Source organism: Meles meles, chromosome 7 (genome assembly GCF_922984935.1).
Source record: "Meles meles chromosome 7, mMelMel3.1 paternal haplotype, whole genome shotgun sequence".
Taxonomy (NCBI): Eukaryota; Metazoa; Chordata; class Mammalia; order Carnivora; family Mustelidae; genus Meles; species Meles meles.
This window is the reverse complement of record NC_060072.1, coordinates 59,726,572-59,751,810: the sequence shown is the minus strand read 5'-3', so window position 1 is coordinate 59,751,810 and position 25,239 is coordinate 59,726,572. Positions and strand designations below refer to the sequence as shown.

The window sequence follows — 25,239 nt, the reverse complement described above, 5'->3', positions numbered from 1 at the left end:
ACAGACACATGAAAAAGTGCTCCACATCACTAGGCATCAGGAAGATACAAATCAAAACCACAGTGAAATACCACCTCACACTAGGCAGAATGACTCAAATTAACAAGTCAGGAAACTACAGATGTTGGCGAGGATATGGAGAAGGGGGAACCCTCCTACACTGTTGGTGGGAATGAAAGCTGGCACAGACACTCTGGAAAACAGCACGGAGGTTCCTCAAAGTTGAAAATAGAGCTACCCTATGACCCAGCAATCACACTACTGGATATTTACCCTCAAGATAAAAATGTGATCCAAAGGGGCACGTGCACCTGAATGTTTATAGCAGCAATGTCCACAATAGCCAAACTATGGAAAGAACCTAGCTGTCCATCAACAAATGAATGGATAAAGAAGATATTGTGTGTATATATATATATATATATATATATATATATATACACACACAATGGAATACTATGCAGCCATCCAAAAAACCGAAATCTTGCCATTTGCAATGATGTGGATGGCGCTTGAGGGTATTACGCTAAGTGAAATAAATCAATCAGGGAAAGACAATTATCATATGATCTCTCTGATATGAAGAATTTGAGAGGCAGGGCTGGGGATTGTGGGGGGTAGGGAGGGCAAAAATGAAACAAGATGGGACCAGGGAGGGAGACAAACCATAAGAAACTCAATCTCAGGAAACAAACTGAGCATTGCTGGGTTGGGGGAGGGATAGGGTATCTGAGTGATGGACATTGGGGAGGTTATGTGCTATGGTGAGTGCTATGAATTGTGTAAGACTGATGATTCACAGATCTATAGTCCTGAAGCAAATAATACATGATATGTTTAAAAAATACATAAAAATTAAAAAATAAAATAATATAAAAAAGAGAAACAGGTACAGAATTCTTTGTAGTCCAATAGGTTCTGTTTGTGAACTTCAGAGTTGTTCAAATTATGAGACCTAAAACACCACACAATGATTTTCTCTTGTGTGGTAAATCTAAATGAACAATTAGGAGCCACTAAAAGCACGTTTTAAGAATATGTATTTAAAATTATGATTAATCAAGAGATAGCAGAATCAATAATATAAATTTCATAGCAAGTACAACAAAAATGTTGATTTTTAAAAGTTCATCCTTCATTATAAGGATTTAAAAACATATAATTCCATTTAAGACAAAAAAATCTCAATCTGTGTGGATTTATATGTGTTTATGGTTTGTATACTTATATATTCTATTAGTTTTTATATTTATATAGTAATATTTTTATGTAGAAACCAAACTGAGCATCATTAGATTCCAAACCCACTGGGTGAAAGTTTATAGGAAAACAGAATTTGCACAGTGCCAGTTTGTCCCCAAATATGATTATAAAAATAAAGATGTCTTTACAATGGACAAGTCTGGTTGATACTATCTTAAGTGGATCAAATTTAATATCACCGATAATGGGACAAACTGATATCATATGCCTACTGATATGTTGTGATGTGAAAGACACATCACCAAAATGTTTAATCTGAATCTAAGAAGAAAATAATAGACAAGTTTAAGAGAGATTAAGGTTCATTCTGTAAAACAACGAGCAGTATATAACCCTCAAAAAAAGTCGATGCTACTAAAGACAGAAAAAGAAAGAAAGAAAATGAAAGAGCTCTTCCATTTTATCGAAAACTATATAGAAGTGATAACAAAATGATTGTGTGGTTCTCATTTGCTTCCTGGATCAAAAGTTATAGGGACGCCTAGGTAGGAAAGTCAGCTGGGCGACTGACTCTTGGTTTTGGCTCAGGTCCTGATCTCAGGGTCATGGGATCAGGCCCCACATCGAGGTCCATGCTCAGGACAGTCTGCTGGAGATTTGCTTTCCCTCTCCCCCAACCACTCATGCTCTCTCTCTCTCTCACTCTCTCTAAAATAAATAAATGAATCTTTAAAAAACATTCAGTGATAGAGCAAAAGCAAATATGCAAAAATGTTAACAATTGGTAAATCTAGGTGAAACATATATAAAGGTTCATTTTACTGCTTTTCCACTTTCTTGTAGGTTTAAAACTTTTAAAAATACAAATTGGGAAAAATTAAACCAAATAAAACTATTCTTTAAATTCTTTATTTCATACATCCAATTCAGCAATACTGCAATATAGATTTATCACACACACATGTACTCACCCTTTTTGTAGATTTCAAGTATTAAATGCTGAATGAATGTTACAAATTATAATCAGAATTTACAACAAGGCACATAAAGAAAAAGCCAAAAGACTTAAGAATTATGTGAAATTTTGAGTACAAATATAAAACAAGAATAAAGGGTATTTGTGATGTTAACATTCAGACTGATTGCCCCATCTTAATCTCTCTGCTCCCCTCCCACATAGAATCTAAAAAAGCATTCATTATAAATTGGAGGTACAGAATTCTCAGAAAATAGTGAGTTGTATGATTCTCTTTACAAGTACAATCGGCTTTTCAGCAACCTGTAAGCCATTGAAAGAGTAACTCCATATCCAATAAAGAAAGCCAAAGCCCGATTTGGCTGGGGAAGAGGTATCAGATACGCGATCGTGTGGTAGATCCGGGCTCCAACAAAGATTCTGAAGTGCAGGATGGCCGTAGAAAGGTCTGGACCACTCAAAGAATACAGAAGGCCAATACCAAGAAATGGCACAATATTTTCAAGGTCATTCAGGTGAGCTCTGTGGGAAAAGATGATTAGCAAAACACTAAGTTCAAAATCCACAGAAATCGATTATCTTCCCCTTCTAAAACTAAACATAGTGTTGATGGATGTTAAAATAAGGATTTTTTTTTCAAATTGCCTTGTTTCTCTAACCCATTTGGCTTTCATTTAAAATGTCTTATTATTTTTGTTTCTATTTTTAGTGTATCTCAACATATAACAAAGAAGACATTTTGCCCTTTCAGGAATATCAAAGCTGCATCTATGTCATAAAACTCACTTCAGTTTTGTAGTTACGAAATATTTTTTCTTCTGAAAAACAACAGCAATTCAAGATTCTTGCTTAAACTCTTCTTTCCCAAAGAAAGAACTTTTAGTTATGATCTTTCTCAAGATTCCTTCCTCACTTCTGCCAGTCTACAGAATGGTTACTCAGACAATCCTTGCCCATTCACCCAAACTACTAGGCTGTCAACAATTAATCTCCCAATTCAATACCAACAATCTTATTCTCTCAACTTCCAAACAAGTAGCCTTTCAAATATGGGTAAGATTTTAGCCAATCTATCCCCAAATTACAAAAAGAATTAGTTAAGTGAGGGAGCAAAGTACAAAGAATACGCAAAAATGATAGACAATAGATACGTTTCCTAAATTTAATCTTTATACCACAGCTAGAAGAAGATTTCCTCCATTTTATGGCACCTTGGATTTCTCTGGCTAGCATTGTGAACAGAAGGCACATTTATTATTGACTTGATTTTTTTCTGAAGTGCTTCATTTTAAAATCTAAAAAATCCCTGTTTCAGTCTCCAGAATTAAAATTGCTTTAGAATTTTGACTAGAAATGGAGAATTTTGAGAGCGTTTATTAGCTATTGATAGGTATTTCAAAATGAAAAAAAATCTGTTTTATGTCATTACCAAAAATTATTACACATGGCATGATCAACAATCACCATCATCTCCCCATTGATTCCTTTCTCCTGTTTTCCATAGGTTGCTTGACAAAGATGGTAAAAGCATAAAAGTTTGAAGAAGGTGACAGTAACCTAGATAAGTAATGGTTTTGGAAGATTTAAATAAAAAATGACCTGTTCCTAAGTAAAAGCAAAATACAGAAAGTTATGAATGTTCCTGTCCCATCTGCATCATGGAACAGGCCACTGAAAGCAAGGTGGGCAAAAAGGATAAGAACACTATTTCCTACAAAGGAAGGGCCCATTTCACCAATTACACCAAGGCTATCTGTTTTGGTCATTTGAATTCTCCTGCCAGACCACCAATCCAACTTCACTTCCAATCTTGGCCATGTTAGTTTTCTCCCTCACAACTTTCAAAAAGACCGACATTTCAAAGTTGGGGGAAAAGTTTTAAAAGGGAGACCCCAGGGAAAATAGTGTCTACTTCTAAGCCTACTTAAGCAACTGGCAAATAGAATGCAGTTTTACAACAGAGAAGACAATTAAGGATAGTTAGGAGGTAAAGTGGTTCACTAGGGGTAGAGGGAAGGAAGGTCAGAGGAGGGTTCTTTTGACCTTACTCACTCCTCATTTTTTAAATTTTTTAAAATTTTTTATTAACATATAATGTATTATTAGCCCCACAATAGCCAAACTGTGGAAACAACCTAGATGCCCATCAACAGATGAATAGATAAAGAAGATGTGGTATATATATATATATATATATATATACAATGGAATATTACTCAGCCATCAAAAGAAATGAAATCGCCCCTCATTTTTTTCTGGCCTCCCTCCCTCTATCTTATTTCTCTTCTTCAATTCTCTCCTGTCCTCAGCCCTCCAAGTGATCTTACAGATAACATTGCTCATCGTCCTGGGAAGGCCTATTTTCAACAGAGTCTCATGCTTGATGCTATTCATGACATACTCAGTGCTAATTCATGCCATCTTTTTAGACCCTGACTGGGGCATACACTTTCCCAGCTCCCGCAGTGAGCATCTGCTATAGTTCAGTATCATCTGTCCACAGGAACCCTTTCTCTATGCAAACAACAGAGCTCATCTTATAGGCACAGTTTCTTTCATCTTCGTGTCCTTTCTAGACTGTTCCCAAAATCTGTCAGCAGGTGAATTTCAGTCTTCACAATCACTGTGCATCGGGGTCTATACCCTCGCACCCCATGATGATTCCTAGTCCCATTTTCCTTTCTCCTTTGGACAGATGCCCCTTGGTACAGGTTTGCTCTGGGGCCGACCTTCCCACCAACCCTTCTCTGTGCTCATGATGCTCCCGTCACACCTCCTGGCCTCAGATCAGAACCACCTGGATTTCAGCATCATCCACCTGACCTGGACCAGAGTTGCTACACATATTTTGAGAATTGCCCAGGGGTGGCCAAGTACAAAAGGAGCTTCACACCAGACTCTTCCAGACTCTCTTATCTCAGCCAAAGCTCTTCATGCTCAGCGTATAGCAGTGTGCCCAAACTCCCACAAAGAATTTGTCCCAAACTGCTATGATCTCTCTTCTCTTCCTCTTCCCAAATCCTAATATGCTTCAAGCAATATTCCTAAATATTTTAGGAACTTGTACCTTGTCCCCCACAACTTAATATCTAGTAAGAGGTTTCTTTGTATCATTCTTAATTACTACATGTATGTTGGTCTTATTTTCAAGGGAAAAGTGATAAACCCCTCAAGGGCAGCAATCCAGTTTTAAAGCTCTTTGACAGTACCCTAATAGAAGAAGTGACCGTAATGTAGACACAACAAATCCTCAGTGAATGCTTTATTCAAGCACTGCGGCCAGAAGGGAAGCCAGCCACTTCAACTCCTAGCCTTTGCTTTAGTCCCTTGACGGAATCCCCAGTGAGGGTCCACCGACATTCCATTAAACACCCAGTGAAAAGGTATTCCCTGCCTTTGAAGGTAGTATATTCTAAACGTCTCTCCTTGCCCTACAGACCAAACCCAAACCTTCCTTCTTTTCCTTCTGAATGCTACTCTTTATTTCTCCTGCTGCCCTGATTACCTTGTAACTTTCTTTTCATCTTGTTGTACTGAATGTATATATGGTCTCATATTCTTTCCAGAACATGGCGAGAGGAGATTAAATAAATACATACTAAATTGTTTTCTAATCATTACTGATTTCTGTCTGCCCAGAATGCAAGTCACTTACTTTAAGCCACTTATCTTGATATTTCCACATATTACTTATGTTTTTAATTATTTGTCCATGTATGTATGTATGAATTTTCTCAATATTGCATACCTGAAAGTATAACTTTCACCTCATTTGTAGCCCCATTCTGTCCCTGCCATTGGGATATACTAATAGAAATAGCTTTATATGTGAAGTAATGGGGGGAAAAAATCCAGGTTAAAAATGAAATGGGGAGATTGTGGAAACTCTTTATTTGAAAGGTATCTCCAAAAGTGAAATGTTACTAGAAACTTTTTGATGGCGTCGATAAGGTCTCAAAAAATACAACCGGAAACTGGACACCTTGTCTTTCTTGGAGACTCTTCGTTGCCACACTGAAAAGGCAGTGTCAGATCACCAGGGGGCGCTGTGCACACAGTCGCTGCACCTCCTCAAGGACACGGATTCCTTTCAGAACTAAGGTCAATTGTTCACAACCTGGCTAGAAGATCAGTTTCAACAAAGGCTTTCTCCTCTAGAAGTAGTCTTGTGGGCATGGGGGGGGGGGGGGGGCATGGGAGGGAGAATGGGAAAGAATCTAAAAATCTCAAAATAAAATATATTTTGTTAAGCTTTCACACATGACACTTGGATATTCTCTTCAAACTTACTAATGCTATTCAGTATCTAATTGTTACCACTTTCAAGTCTGGGCAATGTTATGAGTGTAGGGTCATGATCAGTATCATTGATGTGATTACCTACTCTACAAGGGGTGTACAAAAAGGTAAAGACAAAGTTTTAAACTATTTAGTGTCTCTTTGGTAGTTTTGGTAACTCCACAAAGCCGTATTCACCTTTTCTACTGTTTATTCTTTTTCATCATAACACTGAACAATTTTCTGATACTGTTTAAAATTTTCACATTGATTCTTTGTCCTGAAACTATTTTAGATCTGCATTCTTGGCATAGTTCATTTTTAAGAGTGGTGGATTTACTTGGGAGGACTGCTAATTTAACAAATACATAACTAAGAGAAGCAGAAGTTAACATTTTATTCAAACTACCTAGCACAGACCTCCTCTTAGGAGAGAAAGTCATTGTTTAATAAATAACTTGGGGTTAAATTTTTTGCATAATTTTGGTACTACTGGAAGAGCAGAAGAGTAGTATATGGAGCCAAAGAAGAGCCTGCAAAATGGTGTAATGATGGGCATTATTTGAGGGGAAGAAGGTACAGAGCAAGTCCCCAGGGAGAGGATGCTGAAGGACACCGTCAGAGCTCTGCCAAACACACAACATGAAATGTTTGTCATAATGGAAACTCTGCACCTCAATTTAGTCAGGTCTATTTTCTTCAGTCAAGTCACATTTTTTAAGTTGGTTTGTGGAGAGTTGAGGAAAGAGCGAAGTTTACATCAGCCTAACAAAATCTAGGCTTTGGAAACATGCACATGTGTAGGAACCCAGACTGAGAGGGAATCTTGAGATCTTATACCAGAGGGAACCTGCAGAAATCTTGGGAGGGGCTTCGGACTTTCACAGGGAATCAAAAAAAGTTATAATGCAAATATACATCCTAAAAAGTTTAGAAACTCCACCTGATTCCTGAATTACAGAAGTAAAATTATTTTATTTCAGTATCCAGTTTAGTATTCATACTCACCAAATTGAAAAAGTGCATCAAATATACTCATGATGTTTCCTATCTTAAATATTCACCACAAAACTCAATATCTGCAAGTTTATGTATGGCTATGAAAATATGTCACTGTTTCTTTAACTTTATATAATTTTACTTATTCCTTGAAATGTGCCTAAAATTGGACCACGTTTGGATGAGCATTAGAAAATACTAAATGAGAAGATGGTATATAATTTTGATATTTCAGATGTGAGAAAAAGGTAACTAATAGATTGGTAATAGAATCCCATTATAAAAAATTCTGCAGGGGAAGAGGGTTATCCAAAATGGTGACATAGGAGGCTCCTGAACTCCCTTCCTCCCACAGCCACACCAAATGTACAGCTACACACAAAGTAATTACCTCTGAAAGAAACCCAGAAACCACGGGCTCCTGGGTGGCTCAGTGGGTTAAAGCTTCTGCCTTCGGCTTGGGTCATGATCTCAGGGTCCTGGGATCGAGCCCCATATTGGACTCTCTGGGAGCCTGCTTCCCCCTCTCTCTGTGCCTGCTGTACTGCCTACTTGTAATTAATCTCTCTCTCTCTCTTTCTCTATGTCAAATAAATAAATAAATAAATAAAAACTTAAAAAAAAAAAAAAAGAAGAAGAAACCCAGAAACCAGCTAAGTGACTCCTACACAATGAGCAAATACCCCCATTGAAGTGGGTAGGAAAGGCTGAGACCCAATCTTGCCATAAATCCTACCCTCAACATAGTGTTATCCAGTTGAGAGGGAACTCCCAACTCCAAGCTTCTTTCTGAGGCGCAATGGGTTTGGGCCTCATATTAGTACCCAAACATTTATGACTCTCACCCAAGAGCAAGACCCCAAAATATCTAGCTCAGAAAATCAATGAGGACTGCATCCCCAAGACCCAGAAGACCTATAGCAAACAGAAGAGAAATTCTTAAGGGAGGCAGTAGACTTGTGTGTCAGCACAGAGGGAGCAGGCAAAATTGTCCATCTCCCAGTCTTTTCCTGAAAGGGTTTCAACTGCATACTTTGAAATCTACTGCCCAAGTGTCAGCATGCATGCATCTAAGGTTGGGCTTTGATCCTTCCTAAGGCTGAGCTTTGAGCCTTTCCTAGAAACCAGGAAAGCCAGTAGATATCTTGCCCACCTTCTTCCTCTACCTTGATGCCAGTCACTAGAATCTCTCTGGAAGGAGCTCATATACCTGTGTACACTCCAGCTTTTGGCTGCAGCCCTAGGGGTGGGTGTCTCCATCACCTGACAATGATAGCTAATGGCACTACCACTCATGAGTCCCATAAAAATACAGCAAACAAAGAATCATTCTCAGCAAGCCCAAGCAGTCACTGCAGCTATCACTCCCCATGGCTATATCTAAATCCAGCACAGACAGAGCAGACAAAAATGCTCAAATCTTAGGATCTCCCTAGAAGAGGCTTAACTATATACTTTCCTAGCTGCTACCTGAGCATCCAGTTTCCAATCAGCCTACATCTAGATCTTGACTGTGTTCCTCTCTTTTGAACATGTGACAAGTCTTGGCACGCCCAGAACTACTGGGAGCCAATAGAAACAAAGAAGGCACTTGGACAATCACAAAGATCTGAGAGACAACCAGAAGCTCGGGCCAGGATGATTGACAAGCTCCATCTCCTACATGACACCACTCCATCAAAACTTGGAGACGTGGTAGTTTTATCTAATGCACAGAAACCAATGCAGAGCCAAGGAAAATGAAAAAATAGGGGAATATATTTCAAACCAAAGAACATGATAAATTTATAGAAACAGATCTTAATGAAATAGAAATAAGTTCATTTGCCTACTAGAGAGTTCAAAATAATGGTCAAAAGATGCTCACCATGGTCAGGAGAGAAATGCAAGAACAGAGTCAGAATTTCAAAAGCAATAGAAAATATTAAAAAGTACCATAAGGAAATCACAGAGCAGAAGAATAAGATAACGAATTTAAAAATCCCCTAGAGGGGTTCAACACAGGCCAGATCAAGTAAAAGAAAGGATTAGTGAACTTAAAAACAGGGCAGTGGAATTCATCTAACTGAAGGCACAAAAAGAAAAAAAATGAAAAGGAGGTCAATATCATCTATATCATCAGATGATATAATATTAGTAAATACTTATGCACCTAACATAGGAACACGTAAATATATAAAGAAAATATTAACAGATCTGAAGGTAGAAGTAACTATACAGTAATAATACTAAGGGATTTTAATACCCCACATTCAATAATACATAGATCATCCAGACAAAAAAAAGTAAGAAAACATTAGACTTAAACTCTACATTAGCTCAGATGAACCCAAAAGACATTTAAAAAACACACCATCCAACAGCAATAATACACATTCTTCTCAAATACATATGGAATATTCTCTAGGACAGATCATATGTTGGGCCAAAAAACAAGCCTTAATAAATTTAAGAAGTTTAAAATTATATCAAGCATCTATTTCAACCATAACAGTATGAAACTTGAAATCAATTACAAGAAGAAAATTGGAAAATTCACAAATACGTGGATATTAAACAACATGCTACTAAACAACAAATGGGTTGAAAATTAAGAGAGATAAAAAAAAAAAGTCTTGAGACAAATAAAGATAGAAACAGAAAATACCAAAACTTTTGGTATACAGCAAAGGCAGTTCTAAGAAGGAAGTTTATAGTGATAGATACCTACATCAAGAAAAAGAGAGATATCAAATAAACAACCTAACTTTAAACCTCAAGAAACTAGAAAAAGGAAAACAAATTAAACCCAGAATTAGAAAAAGGAAGGAAACAACAAAATAAATGAAAGATAGCCTAAAGAGACAATAGAAAAGGCCAATGTAATGAAGAACTGTTTTTTTTTAAAGATGAAATAAGATATATCCTAGACTTGCCAAGAAAAAAAAAAAGGATTCAAATAAATAAAATTAGAATTGAAAGTAGAGATATTCCAATCGATACCACAGAAATACGAAGGAGACTGGTATGAACAATTACCAACAAACTGGACAACCTGGAAGAAATGGACAAATTCCTAGAAACATATAACTTACCAAGACTGAATAATGAAGAAATAGAAAATCTGAGCAGACCAATTATTAGTAATGAGATTGAATCAGTAATCAAAAACCTCCCAATGAAGAAATCCAGGTCCAGATAACTTCACTGGTGAAGTCTACCAATCATTTAAAGAAGAATTAATATCAATTCTTCTCAAACTCTTCCAAAAAAGTAGAAGAGAATACAGCACTTCCAAACTCATTTTTCCAGGCCAGCACTACTCTGATACTAAAGCTAGATAAGGACACTACAAGAAAAGAAAATTACACATTAATATCCTGATGAACACAGATATGAATATCCTTAACAAAATATTAGCAAACCAAATACAACAGTTTAATTAAAATTCTACTTTAATTAAATAGAATACAAATACAACAGTTTAATTATAATTCTATTTCTTCATTATTCAGTCTTGGTAGGTTATATGTTTCTAGGAATTTGTCCATTTTAATCAAATGAGGTTTAATCCAGAGATGTAAGGATAGTTCAACATCTATAAATCAATACCACATTAACAACAAGAAGGACAAAAATAGTATAATCATCTCAATAGATACTGAAAAAGTATTTGGCAAAATTCAAAATTCCTTCATGAGAAAAACTCTCAACAAAGGGGATATAAAGGGAACGTACTTCAACACAGTGAAGGCCATATAGGACAATCCCCAGCTAACAACGTACATCATACATCATGAAAAGCTGAAAGATTTTCCTCTAAGATCAGGAATAAGACAAGGATGCCCACTCTCACTTCTTCTGTTCAGCATAGTTTTCAAGTCCTAGCCAGACCAATTAATCAAGAGCAAAAAAGAAAAGTGATCCAAATTGGAAAGAAAGAAGTAAAACTGTCTCTATTTGCAGATGACATATTATACCAGAAATCTTAATTCCACTAAACAACTGTTAGAACTAATACATGAGCTCAGTGAAGTTGTAGGATATGAAACCAGTACATTAAAATCAGTTGTCCTTTTTTATACTAACAATGAACTATCAGAAAGAGAAATTAAGAAAGAATTCAATTTACAATAGCATCAAAAAGAAAAAAATCCTTAAGAGTAAATTTAACCAAGGAGGTGGAAGATCTACAACCGACAATTATAAGACACTGATGAAAAAAACCAAAGAAGACACAAGTAAGTGGCAAGATATTCTGTATTCACAGACTGGAGGAATTAATACCATTAAAATCTCCCTACTATCCACAGGGAGCTACAGATTCAAGGCACTCCCTCTCAAAATCCCATATTTTTTTAGAGAAATAGATAAAACAACCTTTAAGTTTGTATGAAATCACAAAAGACCCTGAATGATCCACAGCAATTCTGAGAAAGAAGAATAAGGCTGTAGGTATCACACTTACTGATTTCTAACTATATGACAAGACTACAGCAATTGAGGCAGTATGATACTGGCATAAAAGCAGACACACCGGATCAATGCAACAGAATAGAAAACCCAGAAATAAACCTATGCATTTATAGTTAACTAATTTTTGCAAAAGAACTAATAATTTAAAATAGGAAAGTCTTTTAATAATTTGTTCAATAAACTGTGTTGGGAAAATTGGATTTCTACATGTGAAAGAATAAAACCAGACCCTATTTTATACTATATACAAAAACTAACTCAAAATAGATTAAAGACTTGAATATAAGACCTGAAACCATCAAATTCCTGGAAGAAAACATAGACGTAAGCTCTGTGACATTGACTTTGGCAATGATTTTTTTGGATTTGACACCAAAAGCAAAAATAAACATATGGGTCTATTTCAAACCAAAATGCTTCTGGTCACCAAAGGAAACCATCATCAAAATGGAAAAATAATCTACGGAGGAAATACTTGCAAACCACATATCTGATAGGTGGTTAATATTCAAAATACATAAGGAACAGATCCATAACCATAATGACAATAACCCAATTAATAAATAAGCAAGGACCTGAGTAGTCATTTTTGTCCAAAGACATCAAAAACCATTGATTTGATCCAAAAGTCATCCAAAAGTCAATGGTTTTGATTAGCCTCCCCTCTCTTAGGATGGCTATTGTCAAAAGACAAGAGATAATAAATGCTGGCGGGCAAAGATGTAGAAAAAAGGGAACCCTGTTGGTGGGTTATAAACGTGTATAGCTCTGTGGAGAACCGTTTGGACATTCTTCAAAAAATTAAAAATAGAACTACCAGAGGACCCAGCAATTGCACTTCTGGGTATATATCCAAAAAGAAAGAAAAGAAAGAGAGAGAGGAAGAGAAAAAGAAACGATTATTCCAAAAAGTTATCTGCATTCTCATGTTAACTGCAGCATTATTCATAATAGCCAAGAACTAGAAACAACTTAAGGGTCCATCAACAGATGAACGGATAAAGAAAATGTGGTAGGGCGCCTGGGTGGCTCGGTGGGTTGGGCCTCTGCCTTTGGCTCAGGTCATGATTTCAGGGTCCTGGGATCCAGCCTCACATCGGGCTCTCTGCTCAGTGGGGAGCCTGCTTCCCAATCTCTCTCTGCCTGCCTCTCCACCTACTTGTGATCTCTCTCTCTCTGTCAAATAAATAAATAAAATCTTAAAAAAAAAAAGAAAATGTGGTATATATATGCAAACAGAACATTATTCACCCTTAAAAAAGTTATGGGCAACAACATGGATGAACCCAAAGGCACTACGCTAGGTGAAATAAAGTAGACAGAGAAAGACAACCATTGTATGGCATCATTTATATGTGGACTCTAAAGGGGGAAAAAAAGTTAAACTCACAGAAACAGTAGAAAGGTGGTTGCCAGGGGCTGTGGGGGAAGTAAGGAGAGGTTGGTAAAAGGGTACAAAATTTCAGTTACAAGGTGAGGAAGGGCTGAGGATCTAAAGTGTAACATGGTGACTATGGTTAATAACACTGTACTGTAATAATTGAAATTTACTAAGAGATTAGACTTAAATGTTCGCATAAAAAAACAAAGGGGGTGGTAAATATGGAGGTCATGGATGTGTTAATGAACTCCACGGGGATAAACCTTTCACAACATATACGTGTATCAAATCATAATGCTGTGCACTTTAAATGACTTACAATTTTATTTGTTAATTACAGTTCAGTAAAGGTGAAAAAGAAAGTTGGCAATTTACATGCCTTTATGGCAAGGATTAAGAAGTATACCTTTAGAACTAGAATTCAATTTGTTTTTTTAAAGCAGTATATTAATTATATTATTAGGAAGTTGTATGGATGGTATCTTGGCTTATAGCTTTTCATTGTTCATTGAATTCTCAGTACATTAAACATATACCTATAAAGGAGAGACAGAAAAGAGGGCAAGATTTCTCACATTCATATCTTGAGTCTTATGCAAAAGTAGGTTCAACCTTTCACACACGCTGACAGTCTCATCTCTAGAGAAAACAGGACAAAACTGCAAAAATCCACCATTCTCATTTTATCTTCTACCTGTAATTCTTTTTGAAAAATCCCTACAGAGAACAAAGTCATTAACCCCAACAAAGCAGGAAATGGGCAATGTATGCAATTGCAGTTGAGAGCTGGCTTCTAGATCCCTGATTTTCTACAATTATTATACGGACTAGTTAAGATGGCTGACTTTTCTCCCTTTTTATGATCCCCAACAACCTCACTGAACTCCTTGACCAAAATTCTTTGATCAAGTAAATAATTTCAGGACACAGCTGGTTTACCTCCGTACACGTTCCACTCTGTCATCTGTCCGAAGATACTTCTTGGCATTTTCTCCTTTGCCAAAGCCAGCACAGTCTTCTGGGTTAGCAAAAACCTATTCCAAATTCCAAGAAAAAAAAAAATGTATTTCAAATGCCAAATAACATGGGAGTATTCTACCTGATAAGTTATTTGCATTTTAACAGAAGAAATACAGGCATCCAGGTTGGCCCTTACAAAAAGAAAATTTGGAGCCCAAACATGGGAAGGGTTCTATACTTTAAGTTTTTCTTACCAGTACAAAGCAGTTTTAGAGAAAAGCATAAATAAGAACTTAAATAAAAACTAATGTATAAAAATAGTGAAAAGAGGGGCACCTTGGTGGCTCAGTGGGTTAAAGCCTCTGCCTTCGGCTCAGGTCATGATCCTAGGGTCCTGGGATCGAGCTCTGAGTGGGGCTCTCTGCTCATCATGAAGCCTGCTTCCCTTCCTCTCTCTCTGCCTGCCTCTCTGTCTACTTGTGATCTCTGTCTGTCAAATAAATAAATACAATCTTAAAAAAAAAAAACAGTGAAAAGCAAGCAAAAGTGAGGGGCAGGAAATGTATTTTATACTTGGTTAGGATATGTGTATCTCTTTTCTTTGGGCTGAATAATACAGTGAAATATAAGAAGCTGAATGGCATTCCTAAAAATACCAAGTACGTGTTCTAGGGCATATGCTCATTTATTCCTTCCTGCAAATTATTATGCTGCCTGATATGATTTCCCCATCCCTTGAAACTTGAAAAATGTGTTTAAAAAATATTTAAGTATATTCTACTATTTAATAATTTATAATAAGGAAAACATGAACTACAAAATTAGCCTAATTTCAGCTTAGAAATCCATAAATATTATAATATTTTTCTTGATGTGACACAAGCATTTATGCAGATAAAGATGTTGAGAAGAACTGACGGGAAGGGATAGGATACTCAGCTCTTGAGGTCAGCTTTGTCTTGTTTCTAAATAAATGCTTGGCACATGCTAGATGTTCAATAAGTATGTTTCAAATAAATAAATAAATGTATTAACAATGGGAAGTGTACAGGATTTGAGTTTAAAGCAATCTGAATGAGAATCTCAGCTTCCCTCCATTTTTTTTTTTTTACAGATTTTATTTATTTATTTGAGAGAGAGAGAGCATGAGAGGGGGGAGGGTCAGAGGAAGAAGCAGACTCCCCGCCAAGCCGGGAGCCCAACATGGGACTCCTTGATCATGACCTGAGCCAAAGGCAGTCGCCCAACCAACTGAGACACCCAGGTGCCCAGCTTCCCTCTTTATTGGTATATAACCTTGGGTAAGCTCCTGAACCTCTGACTTTTATTTCCTCATCTATAAAATGGGGGGACCAATGCCCATTTCATATGATAATACTAACAATTCCATGACTTCACACAAAGAGCATCATATGGCTCCTGGTACGTATCACAGGCACTCCACAAATTTGAGCTCTTTCTCCTTTTCTTGTAAGCTACACTTAGTGCAACTCTGTTTATAGAGGACATTGTGGACTCAGTGATAGGCATCCACTCTACAGCCTGCTGCTCTGACACCTGGACCCCTCAGATACTTAAATATGTTTGTAGGTGCCCCCATTAAAATGAAAATGCCCTTGGAAAGGAATTATACCTCAAGATAGTGACAGGGAAATAGCTTAAGGATGACTGTAACCTCCAGAGAAAAGCAAGTCTCTGAAGGACAAAAACTCAGGATAGGCTGAAGCACCCTGGTGGTTCAGTGGATTAAGCATCGGACTCTTGGTTTGGACTCAGGGCTTGATCTCAGGGTCGTGAGACTGAGCCCCGTGTCGGGCTCTGCCCTGGGCATGGAGCCTGTTTAAGATTCTCTCTCTGTCCCTCCTCCTCCCATGCTCTCTCTCTATTTCTCTCAAATAAATACATAAAATTAAAAGAGAGAGAGAAATAGGTGGTTTCCAGAAGAAGTTGCTGACTAGGACAGGGACCACACCAATGGAAAAAATCAACTTTATCAAGGTAGCTTTGCTCTACCTGCCTCTTATTGTGTTACAAACCCTGCTTGGGTAGAGGATATACTTTTCAAAATCTTTCTAACACCTTCCCCAAGTCTCCAGTTTAAGAAATCAAAACCAAAACCAAAAACCATTCTTTTTTTTTTTTTTTAAGATTTATTTATTTGACAGATAGAGACCACAAGTAGGCAGAGAGGCAGGCAGAGAGAGAGAGAGAGAGAGAGGAGGAAGCAGGCTCCCCGCTAAGCAGAGAGCCCGATGCGGGGCTCGATCCCAGGACCCGGGATCATGACCCGAGCTGAAGGCAGAGGCTTTAACCCACTGAGCCACCCAGGCGCCCCTCCCCTTTTTTTTTTAATATTTTATTTATTTATTTGACAGAGAGAGAGGTCACAAGTAGGCAGAGAGGCAGGCAGAGAGAGAGGGAAGCAGGCTCCCCACTGAGCAGAGAGCCTGATGCGGGGCTCGATCCCAGGACCTTGAGATCATGACCTGAGCCGAAGGCAGAGGCTTAAACCACTGAGCCACCCAGGTGCCCCCCAAAAACCATTCTTATGATGCTGGGTGTAACTAGCATCCACTTAACAACTCAGAACTGTACAAAACTCAAATGCTTTGGCCCAGTCGTAAAAGGCTCTACTGATAGGGGCGCTTGGGTGGCTCAGTGGGTTAAAGCCTCTGCCTTCAGCTCAGGTCATGATCCCAGGGTCCTGGGATCAAGCCCCACATCGGGCTCCCTGCTGAGCAGAGAGACTGTCTGTCAAGTAAATAAATAAAAAATCTTAAAAAAGAAAGAAAGAAAGAAAAGGCTCCACTGATAAAAAGGACTTAATTCTCTGTTCCAAAGGCATATTCTTGACCTGAAATAGAACTAAAAACACCAGCTACCTGTCTGAAAAATGATTATTTTCTAAACTCTATTTGGCAAAATTAATTTCAAAATCACAGAGTTTTCTTGAAAACTTTGATACTCCAAGAAGCTCACAGACAAAGCAGCCTGATGAAAGGCAAAAGCCACAATGAAAAAAACCACTTACTAGCTTCCAGTAGAAAGTACCTGTTCCATAAATATATCAGATGCATCTGTACCAAACGATGACATATTGCATTTGCAACTTTAAACAATGTGCCACTGGGCTTTACCAAAAAAACATTTTTTAAAAGTAAATTAAGAAAACTGTTTTCCAAAATGCCAACCCTTAAAGGAAAATATTGCCTCCAAATGTCTTACCTTTCTTGTCAATCTATAGAATGCAGTTGCAGTACTCATAAACATCATTTTTGAAAGAATAATCGTTGTATAGGAAGTAAAGGCCATGAATACTTCATTTTCCATTAGCTCGGTGAGGTCCACCATTTTTTCAATTTTGGTCTGGAATCTTAAAAAGATTTTAGACAAGATAGGAAAAGCAGACATAAATACCTCAAATAACCTGACAGTCACTCAGTGCGCTTGTATTGCCATATTAACCATATTGTTCTTAAAATTATCTTTGGTTATTGCAAGAGAAATAATCTTTTCTAAAATTTCAAAATAAACAATATATTTTTTTCTAGTTCTGTAACATTAAGCTTGAAGATATCAAACAAGCACGAAAATGTGAGGGTATGAGAAGCAAAAATAAATGGGCAAAATGCTGTAAAGATAGACTAAAATCCTATTATAGGATCAGGAGGAACCACAAGTTGGACACAAAAGACCAAAGGTCTTGGATTTCTCTTTATAAACATTAAACTACATCCATAGTAGCACCATTAATGTTTGATTAGAAATGCCTAAGTTCTGGGGCATGTGGCTGGTGCAGTTAAGCCTCTAACTTTGGTTTCGGCTCAGGTCATGATGTCAGGGTCCAGACACTGAGCCTCGAGCTGGAGGTCTGCTTGATATTCTCTCACTCTCTCTTCTTGTGCCCCTCCCCTCTGCTTGCACATGCTCTCTCTCTCTCTCTCTCAAATATATAAAATCTTTAAAAAGGTAAAGAAACATCTGAGCTCTAATATATGTCCTGCTTTAGAAATCCAGTTTACAGCTTTTTTGTCATTTCAATAGTATTTACGATCCCAGGCTACAAGACCTGAATTCCCTCCCCACCATTTGGTTGTTAATTTTGGCTGAGAGATTTCGCCTCTCTGGAACTAAATTTCTTCATTCATAAAATGGGAATAGTAATAGTTCCTAACTTACCGGTTTGTTGTCAGAATTTAATTGCGATAACATGTGGAAATGCGGAATAGTTATACTTAGCACAGCACCTGGCCCCTGAAGAACCCTCGATAAAGTTTAGTATATCCTTATGATCATCATTATCACCATGGTTTTAGTCATTAATACCAAGGCAAAAGAACAAGGAGAGGCAGGACAATGGAAACAAAATGTGGGGAAAATGCAAAGCAAGGAAGTGGTGGTATTCAGGGTACTCTCCTAGAAGGAATAACGGAAGGAAGATGAGCTTTATATAACTCTTCCTGTTGCTTTACCTGCCACTAAATGTAACTGTCTGGAGTTGGAAGCATAGTTGGGAATGTACCCAGAAGGAAAGCGAAGGCATCCTGGTGATACTGAAGTCAAAATGGGCAGGGACCTAGGGTAAAGCTTAAAATGTAAATTCCCTACTCTATCGGGTAGCCATTCTTTTTAACATCCTCTTGTTCTGTTCTGTTATCAGCCCTGCTGTCTGCTGCTTCTCTCTCTTGCACATAAACACACATCTTTGCTCACACCCAAAGCTTAAATGTTATTTAACCTGCTCGGCATGGAGCACGGTCTCTTGGACACAATGTCCATTCCTGCCTTGGAGACTCGACCCCTCTAGGCCACCTTACCAGACTGACACCGATCAAATTCTGATCATTCTATCCATCTACCAATAACCTATAAATCTGTATCTCTTTTTGCACCCCGTGGCTGGTCATATAGCTACGTACTGCTGTGAGTATGATATGAACAACACACACTTACATATATGCTTCATTTTACAAGAGTTCACTCTGTGTCCAGCCATGCCACGTACTTTATGTGTTATGTAATCTTTGTCACTACACTAGTATAGTCCTCGTAACTACATGCATTTTACAGATGAAAAAAATGTGAATCAGAGACATTAAGCAGCCAAGCTAGGACACAAACCTGGGTCCCTGACGTGGTATCTTCTACACTGCACTGCACTGTCCTCTTCAAGAGACTGGAAACTGCTCAACGCTGATTCAACTAACATCGAATGAATGTCTGCTCTGTGGCCCGCACACCTCACATCTGTTACCTTGTTTCTTCTCCCAACAATGTTACAGGGTAGGTAAGATTTCTCCCATTTTTCAGATAAAGAAACCAAAGCTTCCAAAGTAACCCCTGTTTTGTTTTTCTGGTTTTTGTTTCTTTTTTAAAGATTTTATTTATTTGAGAGAGGAAGAGAGCAAGCGTGGGTTCACAAGGTGGGGGGGGTGCTGGGCAGAGGGAGAAGAGACTTCCTGCTGAGCAGGGATTCCGCCCCCCCCCCCAATTCGAGACTTAATCTCAAACCCTGGGATCATGACCTGAGTGGAAGGCAGACGCTTATTCAACTGAGCCACCCAGGTGCCCCAGTCACCCCTATTTTAAAAGGTGGCCTGAATATGTACTTTGGATTTCAGCAAACAGAAACCGTATGTTTCAGTTTAAAAAACAAAACCAGGAGGTGCCTGGTGGCTCAAGTGTGTTAAACCTCTGCCTTCTGCCCAGGTCATGATCTCAGGGTCCTGTAACCAAGACCGCATAGGGCTCTCTGCTCAGCAGGGAGCCTGCTTCCCTCACTCTCTCTGCCTACTTGTGATCTCTATCTCCTGTCAAATAAATACATAAAACTTTAAAAAAAAAACAAAACCAAAAGCATATGATACATTAATCCGCCTCCACAAGTCAGTAGTCTTGAAAGCACAGAATGTGATATAAGCTCTCAGTGCAAAGTAATACTTTCAGTACCATTTAATGTATCTGCTCTTGTTCTGGTAGTGGGGGCAGGGGTTGGGGAGGAAGTCATGAAAAAACCGTGCTATCCTTCAAAGCTCATGTAAAGTAATTAGCTTAATAAGGGATCCTTAAGTACTATGCCTCTGGACAGAGATCTGAAGAAACAGAGCAGGATTGTTAATTAAAAAAAAAAATTAAGGAAAGTTTATCGGGTCAGAACTATTGTTATTTAGCAATAATTTTACAACTAAACAGTTTCTGTAGATCGCTACAGATGTTTACAGAATGAAATGTATTTAGCAATGGAATGTAAGTTCAGACAATAGTTTCCTTTCAGTGAAAACTGGTTTTGAAAATGTAGAGAAAAAGTGGAAGCCTTCCAGAGCTGCTGGTAGGAAAAGAACACGAAGATGTCAGCAGTTGGAGGAAAAGGGCAACACGAGGTTTTTTCCCTTCATTGTGAACAACACACTGAAAGCGCACCTCGCATCAACAGTTTTTCCAACACCAAGAATGTGGCTTAACTCCTCAAGTCTGTCGTTTGGGGAGATGGGCCAATGCTGAGCCTCTGACTTCACATCCTACGGGTCCATGAACCACTTCTCAGAGACCAATGTCTTCCACTTCCAGGAGACACCCAAGGGCCAGGTGAGGAGGAGTAAAGACAAGACACTGAGAAACAGAAGTGATCTGGGGAGAGAGTATGTGTTGTGGTGAGCACTGTGTGTTGTGTAAGACTGATGAATCACAGACCTGTACCCCTGAAACAAATAATACACTATACGTTAATTTAAAAAAAAAAAGAAGAAGAAGGAAAAAAAGAAACAGAAATGATTTACAGCATGGAATAAGATGGTGCTGGTTTAGACTTTTTTTTTCAAAGCTGATTTGTCAGGAAGTTGCCTTGGGCCTACATCACGGCTGGGAACTTCAGTCAATACAAAATTACTGGGGCACCTGGGTGGCTCAGTTGTTAATAAGCGTCTGCCTTTGGCTCAGATCATGATCTAGGTGTCCTGAGACAGAGCCCCACCTCTCCCTTTCCCTCTGCCCCTTCTCCCAGCCCTAGCCCTACTCATTCTCTCTCTCTCTAGTAAGTAGATAAACTCTTTTAAGAAAAAAATCCCCACAAAATTTCTCAATGCTTTTTACTAGAGAAGGTCGCCAGGAGGGAGAAGAGCAGTGTAGTAGTATTAATAATTAAGAGGGTAAAATGTTAAGTGCTTTGAGTATTCTAGGAACGAGGTATGAATAATCTAAGACAAAACATGAAACTTGGTTATGAATTAGAAAGAATACAGTGTTACAATGATGAATTATTTTTGTCCAAGGGTATCATTCCCTTCATTGTCCACCACTGGTTGGCATAGCTGAGAATACCTCCATCTTATTCACCAGAGAGCTGGACTCACGCCAAGATGACCGCCTTTGAAGGGACAAAGAGCAGAGTGTGGAGCACATGGAGACTCTGGATTCAGACTAGAGTTCAGCTCTGCCACTTACTGGTTGTGGTTTAACTTTTCTGGAACCTACTTACCTTACCTGTATAATGAGGTTAATAATATTTCCTACCTCACAGGATTCTTGTGAGTATCAAATGAGCAAAGTCTAAAGAGCTTAGAAAAGCACTGGGAACTGGCAAATGTTATGTAAGTATTTGGTAAATAAGTTCCTACTCTGGTTCTGTTCTAGGCACAGAGGAGATCATCTGAGGGTTTTCAAAAAGCTTTCCCATTATCTCACTTGATCTAGAAAACTGTAAGGTAGTGGGATTAAGCAGTTATCTGTCTCTGCCTCTAACATATAAGGAAACTGAAGCCCGAAGAGATAGTGAGTAATGTGACCCAAATTCACAGCGGAGGGACCAAGACTGGAACCCAGTTTTCTCAAGTGTTTAGCTCATGGGCTATCCACCACTCTAGACCAAAACGAGACCACTCTAGTTTTCTGGAAGCCTTTTTCTGTCCAATCTCATATTCCTATTCTGCCCTTCTCACCCAAATACAGCACCTACCCCCTACTGTTTCTCTTACAGTTGAGTCTTTATCTCTCAACCATGCAATACCCCTCTTCTCTTTATAGGCTCTGAGCCATGAAGGGCAAAGGTCTCTTCTTATTTATGGTGGCATTGCAACATCAATATTGCGAAACACACAAAAAAATCTGGTCACACACCCCCGAGCCATGACTCCGCAATTTCATATCTTCTAAAACAAACCTAACACTAACCGTAAGATTTAAAAAAAAAAAAAAAAAAAGGGTAGTTCAATGGCCTTGTTGCTGTTCATCAATTCTACATTTTTTGAACGGGGCAAGGTGACCGCAGACTTGGCCTTCTGTACTTCGGAGCCCAGGTGCTGGGGAGAGAATGCTGGGGCTCTGGGAGAAGGTGAAGTAAGGCTGTTCTCAGGGGCCTGTGCTGATCTCCTTTCCCAGTGATTAATAAACTCCACTCGAAAACAAACGCTAAGAAAAAATTGTACTTGTCTGCCACCAAGAGCAATATTCAAATTCGGACTGACTTGCCATTTAAAAAAAAAGTGCCCAAAGTCCCCACATAATCCTCTTATTTTGGAAACAGCAGAGGACAGCAAACCCTATTACTATCTTAACTCCCAGTACAGTAACCCTCACCCCCCCCCCAAAAGGTATGCAAAAGGTATGTGCAGCTTTGTATTCAAGGCTCTACTTGAAGAACTCTACTCTTAAATGGTGGAAAGGCTACACGAACTGGAGGATCTGGGGAATTTTCCAAATGATCATACAACCACGGTTGTCTGATTGGTGGATGATTGATGATGACCCACTAGGCACTCTCTTGGAGAGAAAGCAGACAGAGGGCAAAGGAGAAAACAAAAGGGTGCCCTGAAGACTAAGAGGTCTTAGGACTATTTCCAGGGAAGCAAGCAGGTGGGAGCTTTGCATGCATGTTCTCTCCACTCTCCCAGGCCAGCCTCAGCAGTAATATCTGAGGCTTCCCCTCCCAAATAAGTTTCCCATGACTTTCTCATTCAGACTGGGGGGCTGGCTATAGTATCAGACAGTTTAATCTCCGTTCTCCTGCACTTTGTTATTGTTGTTATATTATTATTATTACACTTGCTGGTGTTCCTCTTGGTAGCAAAGTAAACCCCACGGGGCAAATCCTTCTTGTACTTTTAGTAGGTGCAAAGGCCGATGTGTCCAGACGCGCCGCAAGATTCCACACCCTTCGGCTGAACCCAAGTTGCCTGAACTGTAAACACTTCCTAGAGTACTACAATCTGCGCACAGAGCGCCGAGCACACGGAGGGAGACCCTGGTGCCAGCCTAGGGTCAGGATGAATTCGACTCCAACACGGTAAGCTTGTGATTAACCTTCCTGGGACCCCCAGAGTTCCAGGGCAGCGGGGGGGGGGGGGGGGGGGGGGGGCGGGGCGGCATTCAAACCGGAGCTCGCTTTGGCTTGAGAATACAAAGTAAGTAACTCACCACGTAAACACAAAAGACTTACCGTCCTAAGTTTTTTCCTGGAGTTTAACCATGGGGAAAACTTACCTACCAGGGTACAGGAACTCAACTCCCTTTCAGAGGCGACGGACTGAAAAGCCAGCGTTTAGCAGCTACGGGGAGCAAAGAAGTTTCACGCCTGCAAAGACCTCTCAAGCCAGCCCCCTGCACCCACTTTGCTCCTCTCCGCCCACCGCCCTCTGCGCACCCTTCCCGGGCACCTACGGGGAGTCCGAGTAGGGCTGCAGCAGTTGCGAACCTGCCCCAGTCGGCTGCTCGCGCGGGCACTACGGGGACTTTTACCGCGGCACCGCGCCCACTCTGGCTAATTTCCAGTTAATTCTTTCTCTAGGGCCGCTCCCAGCCGAGCAAGACTCCCAGGCTCGCCAAGCACCTCCCCTAAATGGCCTGATTTTTTCTGTGCAAGAGTAATCACCGCCCACCGGTTCCCTTCTCTGACCCCCTGCGGCGCCTTTCTTCCTGTTTCCCCTACTCAGTGGGGCTGGACATCTGCGGTTAGGATCTGACCTCTGTTTCCTCGGACTTTTCAAGCACGCGAGTGGGAAAGCAAGGAAAAGGCGGTTAACTTTTACTCAGCGGGAAATCATTTTTTTTTAAAGGTTTTAATGTTGAATTTTGAAAGCTTTAGAAGCTTTATAGAATATTTAAATCTCTAGGAGGAAAAGTGATTAGAAGTCATTCATAAAATAAAAATAACCGAAAATAACTGAAAAAATAAAATTAAATTTGAAAAAGTCATTCATAAGATTACCTTCCATTGAACTTCACTCTGCCCCCGGGGCGTGGCAAAGGCAGACACGGACACAATGTCAAGTTTAGTAAAATCACCTATGGTCTTCCAAACCTGTAATCCCAAGCAATTTGCTTCCTCACCCTCTCCCCTCCATGTTCAAAGTCCAAAATAGAATTGCAGGAGATTATACTGGATCAGTTCATTACACAATCGGCTTAATATGATTTTTACAGGGACATTTAGGGGAGTGTTTTAGGAAAGCACTGTTAGTCTAACATCAGTATCTAGATTAGGGATATTTCTAAGCTTCATACCCGCAAAAATATTTATGGATCTAGCATCCATGGTTTTATCTAAAACTATTTAAGGATTTACGTTTTCAATCTATGTTACTTCTCTCCTGGTAATACTTCTCACACATTTACCACCTGCTGTGTAGTACACTTCCTTCTTTTCTTTCTTTTTTTGTCCCAATTTTACCTCCTTCAGGTTTTAAGGGGCGGGATTAGCTGTCTAAGATTTGATAGACAAGTCCGTGTTCTACCAAAAAAGGAAGTAGGACTTAACCGGTTTGCCCTAGGAAGCAGAAATTAATCACAAACCTGAGAACAATTCCTGAATAAGCCTATCAGTAGAGTACTGAGAAATCTAGCATCAGAAGATAGTAGTGCTTCATTTTCAGGTCTGTATCTTCTGAAAATTGTGTTAATTTACTTATTACAGTAAGGTACTCTGGAACCTGGCGGTAACACTAACTGGAATAGGACAGACTTTGAGATGAGTCTATTCCGAATTCTCAGTACAGGA

At 39.1% G+C, this 25,239-nt stretch overlaps 1 protein-coding gene across 3 annotated transcripts; it reads right to left on the bottom strand.

Annotated features, from left to right (window-relative positions):
* Positions 1 to 2,096: 2,096 nt before the first annotated feature.
* Positions 2,097 to 24,014, bottom strand: MGST1 (microsomal glutathione S-transferase 1). Of its 3 annotated transcripts, XM_046012014.1 has the most exons (5): positions 23,727 to 23,964; positions 20,673 to 20,879; positions 17,478 to 17,625; positions 14,232 to 14,326; positions 2,097 to 2,701 (listed from the first exon to the last, which is right to left on the bottom strand). In XM_046012014.1, exons 3-5 carry the CDS (start codon positions 17,601 to 17,603, stop codon positions 2,455 to 2,457), a joined length of 468 nt encoding a protein of 155 aa, XP_045867970.1. In that variant the 5' UTR covers positions 17,604 to 17,625; positions 20,673 to 20,879; positions 23,727 to 23,964; the 3' UTR covers positions 2,097 to 2,454. The 3 variants fall into 3 exon arrangements, with proteins under 3 accessions (XP_045867970.1, XP_045867968.1, XP_045867967.1); XM_046012012.1 differs by lacking the exon at positions 20,673 to 20,879 and having other exon boundaries at positions 23,904 to 24,014; XM_046012011.1 differs by lacking the exon at positions 20,673 to 20,879 and having other exon boundaries at positions 23,727 to 23,963.
* Between the last annotated feature and the right edge of the window lie 1,225 nt (positions 24,015 to 25,239).